A 12,192-nucleotide genomic window follows, 5' to 3' on the forward strand; every position below is an offset into this window, starting at 1 on the left:
ATATGAGCGCAGTTATAAAAACTGTCCAGAGAGAACTACTGCATGTCAGAGACTCTGGACACTTGGCTTCTTATCTTGACCCTGACCCTAAGTCAGCAGCTGGCCTTGGGCAGGGCTCTCCTTGGCTCTCAAGCCTGTTTCCTCAGCTCCTAAGTACCCAGAAGCAAGCATTCATGGGCCTTGGATTCTAGCTCTGCTGTCTTCTAGCTGTGTGATCTTCCTCAAGCCTTTTAACTGTTCAGCACATAGCTTCCTTGTTGGTAAACTTGAACCCTAACACTGAGCTGGTAGAGTAGTGAAAAAGGCCAAGTGCCAGCATCCCGCACCCATGGAGCACATGTGTGTCAGCCCCTTGTGATTATGACCAGTGTTCTCAGCTACTCTCCTTCCTATACCCCACCCCTTCCCTTCATCCCTTACTTTCTTACACTTCTGAGCTGTAAGAAGAACAGCAAGGTTCTGTCCCTCCTTCATCCAGAACAAAGTAATTCATCTATGACAAGACATTCCATTCTCATGAGGGCTGTTAAACCTTGGAACCTTGGAGGCAGGAGGGTGACTCTTGGGAGAGCTCTTGAGGAAAGCAGGGATTGGCATTCTGTCTTACTACCTGTCCACATCTGCTTTCTGCTTTTCTTTTGTTTAGATAATTGTTGTGCACATACTGCATAGCAAGAACTATGATTTAAGCCCCTTCCTGCAGCATCTTTTCAAATCATTACGTGGCTGTGTCAGCTGAGGCAGGAGGATTGCTGTGAGTTTGAGGACAGCCTGGGCTACATAGTGTGACTCTGTCTTAAAAACAAAAACAAAATACCGACCAAATCAAACCAAACCAACCAACCAATCAAACAACAACAACAAAATCCAAAATAAAAATCCCAGAATGACCCTGAAGGTAGGTACAATTATTATTCTCATTTTACAGATGGGGAAACTAAGGCCCCTGATATTAAGCCATTAGTCCTAGGTCACACTTTAAGTTAGGATGAAATCCAGTCCAGTTTACTATCATAGTATTGCCCTTTAATCATTTTCCTGGGTCCCTTGGATTAGAGATAACAAATCTTTTGGGGGGTTTTGATTCTTTTTTCTAGCGGTGCTGGGAATCAGACCCAGGCCCTTGAGCATGCTGGGCAAGTGCTCTATCGCTTAGTTGTATCCACAGCGCACCCTCGCCCCAGTTGGCAGGTTTTCTAAGACTGTAGCTTACTGACTCTTCTCAAGCTAAGGAAAGGTCTTTGCTTTCAGGCTTTGAGTAGTTCAAGACCCTTCTCTGGGCCTCAGTTTCCCCATGTGCAAGTGACAGCAAAACATCTGCTACACAGATTTTCTGAGGGGACTGAAGGGAAATAATGCTTGTAAGGAACTTGGAGAATGTTTAAGTTCATGGCGGAAAATATGTTGTTATTTTTAGTTGCCAGGCCTGTGCCAAGAAATAGTGACCTTTTCAATTCATAGGAAGTTCAGTGAATCACCAGGGTAAAGGTTTTGTTGCCCAAAAAGGCTAGTGTGACCTTGGGCCCCATTTATTGCAGCCAAGATGAGGGAAATGATTGTTCTATTCTACAACTCTGGGGTTGTTGTTCTCAGAGCTGGCTTCCTGGCTGTTGACTACATTCACTGACCAGGGAGGGAAGGGCTGGAGCCTTCAGGCCCCGGAACCTGTGCACAGGGCCCCTCGCAGTCCACTTGCATAGGTCCACACACGGGCCACGGAGCAAGTGTTGCCAGCTTAGATGCTGCTGCAGCCAAGTCAGCGCAGGGTGGAGACCGGCCGACTGTGAAGCACAGATCTGTGTACAGGTACAGCTGATACTCTCCAGCTGGTTGTTGCCATCGAGGGGGGAATGCAGGCCAGAATTGTCCAAGGTTCTCCTTTTTCAAGGGGGTCTGAATCTTACCATCATCAAAGCCACGTTATCCAAACAAAACCTGTGTTTCGGTGGATCAGGCATAGGCCTTGCCAGTTGGCAACTCTGACCCAGAAGATTGTGTAGGGTTTATCTACTCATTTGTTATTTTTAGCATATGGTTCTGACATGGGGCAATGGGAATGGAATGGGGACGTTGCTCCAGTCCTGTTCTTCTGGCTCCCTTGACTGTCAGCTGGCCTGGCCGGGGCCTTCCACCCAATCCCTGTTGGTTCCTGTCTTCCTCGCTGCATCTTCTCCTGGACCTTGAGCCAGCCATCTCCTGCACCTGTGGTGGGCTCCTGATCAACTGCCTCTTCTCTACCTTCCCTGAGCTGGCTCATGTTTCTTAGACTCCAAAGAGGCTCTCTTCTCTGCCCATCATACTTTAAATCAGTAGATGACTTGATCTCTTGCTTGTCAGAGAAAATCATCAGGTGGGCTTTCTGAGGCACCTCCTCACCTTTCTGTCACCTCCCTACCTTTTATCTCCCTGAACATTCATACATCTCTCTTCATCTAGGATGGGTCCCCTCCTTTCTGATGACCCCTCCAATGCTGCTCAGTCCATCCCTCCAGTCCATTTGAACATATTTGCTGTGTCACATTCTCTCTCCTTTTTCTTCAGTATGTGCGTCTCACAGCCTATAAATATGCTAAAGCCCCTCTGTGTTAACCAAACCGAGCATGGTGCCACACACTTATAGCCCTGGCTACTTGGGAGACTGAGGCAGAAGGATTGCAAGTTTGTGGTCAACCTCAGAATTTTTGTTTGTTTGTTGGTTTACAATGCTAGAAAACACAGGGCCTTCATACTGAGCTATATCTGCAGGCCATTTTATTTTTTGAGGCAGGGTGAGCTCAAATGGTGAATCTGCTACCCCTGGCTCCCAGAGTACAGGGATTTCAAGTGTGCACCACTGTGCCCAGCCTGCCTGGGAAACTTAGTAAGACACAACCTCAGAATAAAAAGAAAAAGGGCTGTGGATGAAGTGCAGTGTGAGCTGTGTTCAAGCCCCAATATCAAAAAGCAAAGCAAAGCAAAACAAAATAAAGCAGCACAACATAAAATATCCTTCCCTGTATCCTATGAGCCCCTCGATTATCATGTCACTCCCCCACCGGCCTTCCCATAGTTCTCAAAGAGATACCAATGCTGGCACCTTTCAACTCTTTCTCATCAGCCACGGGGTATAAGAACATTTGCTTAGTATGAATGAGGACCTGGATTTGATCCCAGTGCCATAAAAAGAAACAGAACAAAATAAGAAAGACAGGCATACGACCAGGCGACATAGTGCTCATCATGTTAGCAGTGATCACGGGGGATGGCCACATCCTGAGGGGAGCTTTCCGTACCTTCGTGCACTTCAACCACTGTCTTTACCTGGCCCTCGAGGCACATTCTCTCCTTGCTCCCTCATTTCAGCACGAGAGTGCCGCTGCCTCTGACCTTGTGCTCTCCCGGGGCTTTTACCCAGCAGGAGCTTCCAATTTGTGTCCATAATTCTCTAGGTTTCCTTTCATAAACCCTAGACAGAGCTGTCCAAGGAAACTACCTATCAGTCACATATGTGATTCAAAATGTTCTAGTAGGCACAATAACAAAACAAAATGCACTTGGTAGAATTTATTTGAGTAATTATTATATTTAACCCATATGTCTGAAGTATCACTTCTTAAACTATGCTTTCCATACTGGGTGATTGGGTCTAGAGAATGCTGGGTTCATCCCGTTTCCTTTTTTTAAAATTTATTTTATTTTATGTATGTATGTGTGTGTGTGTGTGTGTGTGTGTGTGTGTGTGTGTCCAGCTCAGTCCACCAGGGTTCAGGGCTGGCTGGCATGTGGTGCTGGGGGATTGAACCACGGTCCCTGTGCTTTGCTTAGCTTAGCTTGTTCTAAGTAGGTGCTTTAGACCACTGAGCCATCTCACCAGCCCCCCCTTTCCTTTTAATATTTTTTATTTTGGTACTTTTATTTTTTTAATATTTATTTATTTTTGGCAATACCAGGGATTGAACTCTGGACCTTGTGCTTGCCAGGCAGGCACTTAAGCCACTGAGCTATATCCCCAGCCCAATATTTTTATTTTGGGACACGGTCTTACTAAATTGTCTAGACTGGCCTTGAACTTGTAGCTCTCCTGTCTCACTGCTTAGAGTAGATAGCGTTGTGCTGTGTGCTACCATGCCCAGCCCAAAATATCATTTCAACATGTAATTAATGTATAAATAAATTATTACTAATAGGGGGCCTGGCCCTAGCTCAGGCCTTTAAGTGGCTGCTTCCACAAAGCTGTCAGCCTCAGGTTGCTGGAGTTCGAACCTCACACCTCTCCCGCTGGCCAATAGTGCCCTGAAGGCATTCGAGGAACCAAAAAAAAAAAAAAATTATTACTAATATCTGAGGTACTAGGGATTGAAATGAGGCCCTCCATACTGAGCTACATTCCAAGCCTTTTTATTTATTATTTTCAGACAGAGTATTACTAAGCTATGAAGTTGTCCAGGTTAGGCTCGAACTTGAGATCCTCCTGCATCAACCTCCCAGAATGCTGGGATTACAGGCACATGCCACTGAGCCTGGTGGACTAACCAAATTTCAAGCACATAATCATATGCAATCAGTGGGTGATTTCCAGCAGCCAGAAGCCCTAAAGTTCCTTCGGAATCTACATATTTGATGGGCATGGTGGCACTCACCTGTAGTCCAAGTGCTAGATAGGCTGAGGCAGGAGGGTCACTGTCTTAGTTCTCTCTCTCTCTCTCTCTCTCTCTCTCTCTCTCTCTCTGAACCAGGGATTGAACTCAGGCCCTTGTGCTTGCCAGGCAAGTGCTTATTCTACTGAGCTATCTCTCCAGCCCAAGATTTTTTTTTTTCTTGGTGGGCTCAGGATGCCTTCAGGGCAGGTCTAGTTTGGCTTGAGCATCTGGGGATTGAACCACAGCATCCTGAGCCTGACTGCTTTGTTTAAGCAGGCTCTTAAACAACTGAGCTAAGTGGCAGGCCCCCTACTTTTCTCTTGTTGGTGAGACAATACCTGAAATTGAGGAAGGAAAGGTTTATTTAGCTCATGGCCTGTGGAAGTTTCAGTCCGTACTCAGCTGGCTCCAAGCCAGGTTGGCACATGGCAGAGAGCAGCAGTTCATGGCAGAGAAAGGCAGCAAAGGCAACAAGAGTGAAAGGGAGAAGCTGAGAGCAAGCATCTTTCCCTCCCTTATTTTGTATGCAAGCTACTCACCTGGGGGTGGGTGTAGCACTCGCGTCCATAATCCCAGCATTAGACTATGAATCAATCACAAACTCTAGAAGCCCACCCTCATGACCGCATGAAGCTTGGGGGGGGCATCTAGACACAAACCATAACTCATAATCACTGTGAGTTCAAGACCAGTGTGGGCTACATAGTGAGTTCAAGGTCAGCCTTGATCTATATAGCAAGACCTTGTCTCAAAAAACCAAAACTAAAAAAAAAAAGCCAAAACTTAAAAAACATAACAAAACTATATATCTAAACTGTGTTGTGGAACATGACTATAATTCTAGCACTTTGGGAGGCTGAGGCAAGAGGATTGTTGTGAGTGTGAGACCAGCCTGGGCTACAAAGTGAGCTGAAGGCCAGCCTAAGCTACAGACCATGTCTCAAAAAGACAAAAAAGAAAAAAACATTCTGGGCATATAGCTCATCCTGACAGTACTGGGTTCAATCCCTAGTACCATAACAAAACAAAAATAAAAACCATGTGTCTAAAAGACATAGATATTTCTAAAGAGATGCCACCTGATCTTGACCTTGAAGAGAATCAACTCTTCAGAATGTAGGGTTGGGTGTTGCAGCAAAGGGAAGAGCACACCCAGCACGAGAAAGCAAAGCACAGCTTGGGACGTGTGCTTGTTTGGTCTAAGGCCTTCTGGCATAGATGGCTGTCTGGATTCAATCCTGGCTCATTATTTTACAGGCTGGGTGACCTTGGATAAGCCAGTCAATTTCTCTAAGCTTCAGGTTGCCCATTTTCCAAATGGGGAGAATAATCCAGCACTTCCTACTGAAGCACTAATAGAAACATCCTCAGGCTAGCCTGGAGAGCGAGGGGCTATGAGAAGTGCAGGCCCACCATCTTGATGCCCTGTCCTTACCCCAACCTCAGGGGGGTTTGGTGGGGATCAAGGTGTTTGGATACATCATGAGGGCCTCTGACTCTGTCGCTCCAGTCTGGATCTTTTTTTACATTCACCACCCAGCTCTCACTTTTGCTTCTTTTAAAAAATGTATTTAGGACAGGGTCTACAGGGTCTCACTGTATAGATTGGACTTGTAGTGTTTCTCCTGTTTTCAGCCTCTCAAGTGCTGGGATTACAGGTGTGCACCACCATACCCAGTCTTAACTGCTGTCTCAGCATGCCCCTCCCCAGGGGCGGGGCCCTGGCCGCTGCTCTCTGCCTAAGCAGGCGCTGTAGTCTGCTGAGCTATCTGGCCAGTCCTTGAGCTATCTGGCTGTCCCTCAGCTATCGCTTCTAACAGACCATAAGAGAGAAATTTCTGGAGGAAGAAAACATGACAGAGGGTCATTCAGGGTGATGTAGGGCAGGCCCCGGTTCTGGGCATGGAAGGGAGGTAGAACTAAGCTGTGAGCTGTTCTCTGAGTCTGGGGCTTCTGGAAAGGCAATCCTTTCAGGAGCCCCCCTTCGCAGGTGTTTGGCCTTGGTGCCGTGGCCCACATGGTTCTAGGAAATGACATATATGGAAGCTACCTTGGTGTCAACTTGGGTTTTGGCTTTGGAGTCACCATGGGAGTGCATATGGCGGGCAACATCTCAGGTGAGTGAACCCTGTTCCTTCCTGACTGGGTGAGGCTGGGTATTTCTGGCAGGTTCTTTCCTGCCCACCTCCAGGCAGCCCCTTTTGTGGCATGACCTTTTGGCCCCCGGAAGGAGGAGAAGACCTTTCTGAACCCTTGACTTTCTGCCTGTGTCTTCCCAAGACTCTTTGTGGGCTCCCCTGACTGACTAGCTAGATCGGTGATGGTGAATCTTTTAGCTCTTTCCCTGGTAGGAGCCCATTGTGATATGCGTGCTGTAGGTTTGCCACAATAAAGCTAGGTCATCTTAGGCAAATTATTTTTCTTCTGTATTCCTCACTTTTCTTAATGGTGAGATGGAAATGGTGGGCAGGTTGTAAGGGTTATCTGAGAGGGCTCTTGTCTCAGAAAACACATTCCACAACACTAGCCATTATTGTTTCTTATTGCTGCTGGAGGTATCATTCATTTTGTTGCTTCGGCTCTCGCCCACTTGACTCACCTCTCTCTCCCCACAGGCGCCCACATGAATGCAGCTGTGACCTTCGCCAGCTGTGCTTTAGGTCGCATGCCCTGGAAAAAATTTCCTGTGTATGTGCTGGGCCAGTTCCTGGGCTCCTTTGTGGCTTCTGCCACCATCTATGGCCTCTTCTACAGTGAGTGCTCCACCCTGGCTGGGTTCCTCTGGCTTTGGCCTTCTCTGAAATATGGGCAGGTCTAGTGCTGATGCAGCGGTCTGTTAAACTGCCTAGGAGAAGAAAGCCTTCGGGGTGCTCCCCAACCCTGTACCCCACAACCCCATGCCTGGGATTAACCAGGGGCTGAGCTCAGTCTGTCTCCACAGTGGCTATTCTCCACTTCTCGGGTGGACAGCTGACTGTGACGGGCCGCACAGCCACCGCTGGCATTTTTGCCACCTACCTTCCTGACTACATGACATTGTGGTGGGGCTTCTTGAACGAGGTCAGTATCCTTCTCCCCAAGCCCACCGTCCTCTGTAAGAAAGAGGACAAGAATTCCAGACTGGGACCTTACTAAGAACATGCTTTGACCAGTGTGTTGGGATTTGGGGAAAGACAGGGGCCCTGTGGCTTGCTTAGGACCCCAGTAGGCTGCTAAGAGTGTCTGCTTCCCAGATGTTGCTGACAGGGATGCTCCAGCTGTGTCTCTTTGCCATCACGGACAAGAAGAACAACCCAGCCCTGCAAGGGACCCAGGCCCTGGTGATTGGCATCCTCATCGTCATCATTGGGGTGTCGTTAGGCATGAACACTGGATATGCGATCAACCCATCTCGAGACCTGCCGCCTCGCCTCTTCACCTTCATTGCTGGCTGGGGCAAAGAGGTGTTCAGGTAATGCCCTTGCCAGGCCCGATTTCTGCAAGTTTTTGTGGGTATCCTGAACACAGAGGAGGAAGGGGCTGTCAGAGCAGTGCAGGAGAGTCTTGCTCCCTGATGTTTCCTGAGAATAGCATGGGTGCTAATTTGACTCCAGAACTATCAAACCCCCATCCCTGAATTAGGCTGGGGCCCCAGGGGAGGGCCTTCTCTAGGGTGAGGTGGGGTGGCCCCTCTGCTTGCCCTATCTTGGTTATGAGTGCCATCCTTGGACTGGCCTTGTCCTTAGGCCTCTGCCTCTTGCTTTGCCAGGGACAACTGGTGGTGGGTTCCAGTTGTGGCACCACTTGTGGGTGCCTATCTAGGTGGCATCATCTACCTGGTCTTCATTGTCATCCCACGAAACCCCCAGAGACTGGAGAACTCCATGGTGGGTGAAGACAACAGGATAACTGTATTGTCCAAGGCCAACCCAGGCATGCCCTCCCCCCTCACTCCTGTCTCTGCAACCTCTGCCACCCCTGCAGGCCTTGCCTTAACCCAGCCTATCCCACCCTCAAGCGGCTCCATGCCTATAGAGCACTTCTAAGTAGAGTTTGTGACCCCAACCCTACCCTAGAAAGAAAGTTGTGTTCTACAGCAGTGCTCTCTGGGACTTCCTGTGTTTGGGCTTCCCTCCTGGATTCATCTGGAAGCTTCCTAGTTAGGGAAGGGTTGAGAGATGTCAAGTCTTTCCATCGCTGAGAGCTGGGGAGGCTAATAAGTGACCTGTAGTCTGAGGGCAAGATGAAAGGCTGCTGGACAAAGAACAGTGGACTTTCAGGCCAGCGGGAGGGAGGGGATGGTTTGGGGAAGGATCAAAGCTTGGTGGTAAGGGGACAATTCTGGGATCCCTCTGGGATATGACTTCGAATGGTCCTGGGTTCTCCTTTGCTCTGTCCCGGCCAGTTCTTGTAAGACAAGGCCCAAGGATCAAGATCAGAATTTTTCACACTCTTTTTTTTTTTAAAAAAATTTATTTATTTATTTTTTATTTTTTGTGGTACTGGGGATTGAACTGAGGACACTGTGCTTTCCAGGCAAGCACTTATTCTACTGAGCTATCTCCCCAGGCCTTTTTTTTTTTTTTTTGGTTAGAGCTCTCCTCAGCAGCCTTTTAGATATATTTTCTTACTTCACATTTTGTACCATAGGTATACCACACATTTCTGTCTTTGTATGCACAAATAATTGTACATAAGAAAATTAAGACTGTTTCATCCTTGTTCCAAGAATCAGTTTTTACTTGGGAGTGCTTGGCTGGTTGAAAGCAGGCAGGGGTTGGGCCTCTCTTCCCTCCCAACCCAGGACTGTCCCCCGTGGAGGAATACCAGAGTTGAGAAGGAGAAAACAGAAGGTGGATGGCCTAGGGATTCCAGGACCTGCTGGTGGTGGAGCTGAGCAGAAATTGTCCTGCTTTCTGCAACTCAGCAAGGAGCATCACCGTGGTTCCTGTTGTCACTCCTACAGTCAGCTGTTCCGTACTTACTGCACAGCCCCACCTCAGGCCTGATGGATAAGGCTGGGTCTGTCTTTCTGTCTTCAAGGAATGCAGCCTTCTTGGGGACAGGCTATTTGGAGGAAAGAGCTAAAGTGGGGAGGAGGACATGGGGGTCTTGGGATTTAGAAGGAGTTCACATCCAGTCTCTGATGGAAGCTAGGAATGGCTTTTCTAGGAGACATAGCAGAGAGGGGCCGAGTGACATCCTCCCCAGGGCTAAGAGCCACTCTTAAGTTTGTGAGGACAGGGGCAGAGGAAGTATCTTTAAGTTGCTGTGTTATTGCTGGGACAAACACAAGCTCCCCACAATTTAAAGGGGAAGAGGTTTGTTTGGGTCCATGGTTGGCTGGTTCCTAGGCCAAACAGCATGGTAGAAGGGTCTGGGTGGAGGAGAGCTGCTCATTCCTGGTGGCAGGAGGTAGAGAGCCAGGGAGGGAGAGACGCCTTTCTAGGTAATGCCATCAGTGACCTGCCTCTTCTGACCAGGAATCTACTAATTGAGTTCAGCAGTCCCATGACCCAATCACATTTAAAAAATTTTTTTATTCATTTTAATGAGAAAAAAATAGCAATGAAATAGTTTCAAAACAGGTTAGTAGGACAGTTTCAACAATTAATACACTACATATTGTTACCTTCATAGTAGTTATAAAGAGGACAGGATGCAGACATGATATCTTGTCTAAATAATATTAGTATAAACCTTTCTTCTCATTGAACTAATAGAAGGTAGCTGTATATCTATCCTATTTTGTATATACATATATTTTTTCACTACAAAATGGTCCCTTATTTATAGCCCCCTTTTTTGTTTTGTTTTGTCAGAGATGGCTGTTCCACTGTTGTTAGAGAAGCTGTATTTGGAGAAGTCTTTAAAGGACCTCCAATCACATTTTAAAGCCCCACTTCTAAACATATGAGGCTTTGGGGGCAGGGGTACTCTGGGCTTCCTTTTGGAGGTGGAGGACATAGTAAGAGGATTTAGAAAGCCCCCTGAGCTGCCCTGCATGGGCCAGGAGATGGGGGGACATGGGCCTAAAGAAAACGTGATGTGCCGGGCATAGTAGTGCACACCTGTGATCCTAGCACTTCGGAGCCTGAAGCAGAAGGATCGCAAGACCCTGTCTCAAACAAACAAACAAACAAACAAGCAAACAAGCAAACAAGGTGATGAGAGCCAGTAATCTAGGAGGAGCAGCAGGGGGCCTGACACATCAGCACTGTGGGCATGGAGAAGAGCTACAACTGGCAGGACACAACTTGGTTTGAATGAAGGAGTGAGGGAGGAAGGAGTCAGAGATGACTTCATTTCTGGCGTGGGTGTGGGCAGAGCGCAGGTGTGGAATTGTTTGGAGAGGAAGGTGGTAAGCCAGATCACAGACATACTGAGTTTGAGCGATCCCTGGGCTTGTGGGGTAGGGATGAGAAGTGTGTGGCTTTATGCAGGTTGCTCAGCCTCTCTGGGCCTTGGTTGTTTATCAAATGGGGAGAAGAGTGCCACCTACTGTTTGTATTATGGCGAATGTTAACTATGTTCAACGTGTAAAATGTGAGAATAGTGCCAGGCACAGTAAATACTGAATAAACACTTGCAGTTAATTCTTTTATGTGGTCTGGAGCTCAGAAGAGAACTGAGAGTGATTTGGGAATTCTGTATATATCATGCAATTGTGTTTGATAATAAATTACACACACACACACACACACATATATATATATATTATCAAATATCTGAGTATGCATTATACACATAAATGCAAACATTTTGACCATGGGAATTTGAAGAAATATGTGATATCAAGTGTCAATAAACTATTTATGGCTATAAAACAGGCATGCAGATAATTAGACAAAAACAATGTTTTCTAGAGCTATGTGTTGAAATAAACACAAGGCAGAGATGCATTCTCAAAATGGTAAAGGAAATATTAAATTAGAAGCGAATGTGGCTACTGGAGGCTGTGATGCTAAAACAGTACTCTGAAAACCATGCAAGGCGCAGTTTTTAAGGGTGTACAATTTAGATAAGTAAAAAGAAAACAGCTTTCAAAATGTGATTTCCAGGCCAGTAACATCCACATCAGCTGGAAACTCATTGGAAAAGCAAATCCTGGGATGGCATCTCAGAGTCTCTCAGTGATAGTAATCTGGTTTAACAATGACTTCATGTGATTTTGATGACAACTGAAATTTGAGAATGATAACAGGCTGAGAAAATAAAAAAAGATTGGAATATATACCAGCTGTTTTAGGAAGAAAAGAGTATAGTTGATTGGATGGCAGGGGTGGCTCACAAAGTGAACCAGGAAGGCAAGTGCATAAAGTGGGAGGCAATAAGGTACAGTCCATGAAGAGAACATACGCCCATGTTAAGGATGCCTGCTTTTGATTCTGGAACTGGCCTTACATGGGTAAGTTACATTGCCTTTTGGAGACCTCTCATCTATACTTAATGATTATACTCTTACTTGTCTTTGGATTTTTTAAAGATTAAATGAAGTAGGATATATGATCCATTCCACACTGGGATGCAAGATACATTTAAAATAAATTCTTGGGGGGCCAGGCAGATAGCTCAGTAGAATAAGTGTTTCTCT

General features: G+C 46.7%; 1 protein-coding gene across 6 annotated transcripts in view; it reads left to right on the forward strand.

Annotated features, from left to right (window-relative positions):
• The window catches only part of Aqp7 (aquaporin 7), a 16,834-nt gene extending 7,777 nt beyond the window's left edge, over nucleotides 1-9,057 (forward strand). For all 6 annotated transcript variants that reach the window (XM_023716112.1, XM_023716108.1, XM_023716109.1 and 3 more), the window contains 5 exons: nucleotides 6,610-6,736; nucleotides 7,235-7,372; nucleotides 7,561-7,679; nucleotides 7,853-8,070; nucleotides 8,368-9,057. In XM_023716112.1, coding sequence (XP_023571880.1) covers nucleotides 6,610-6,736; nucleotides 7,235-7,372; nucleotides 7,561-7,679; nucleotides 7,853-8,070; nucleotides 8,368-8,644 — 879 coding nt within the window. In that variant the 3' untranslated portion in view covers nucleotides 8,645-9,057. The remainder of the gene's footprint in view (nucleotides 1-6,609; nucleotides 6,737-7,234; nucleotides 7,373-7,560; nucleotides 7,680-7,852; nucleotides 8,071-8,367) is intronic.
• Nucleotides 9,058-12,192: the final 3,135 nt, after the last annotated feature.

Source organism: Octodon degus, unplaced genomic scaffold, assembly GCF_000260255.1.
Source record: "Octodon degus isolate 3935 unplaced genomic scaffold, OctDeg1.0 scaffold00045, whole genome shotgun sequence".
Lineage (NCBI taxonomy): Eukaryota > Metazoa > Chordata > Mammalia > Rodentia > Octodontidae > Octodon > Octodon degus.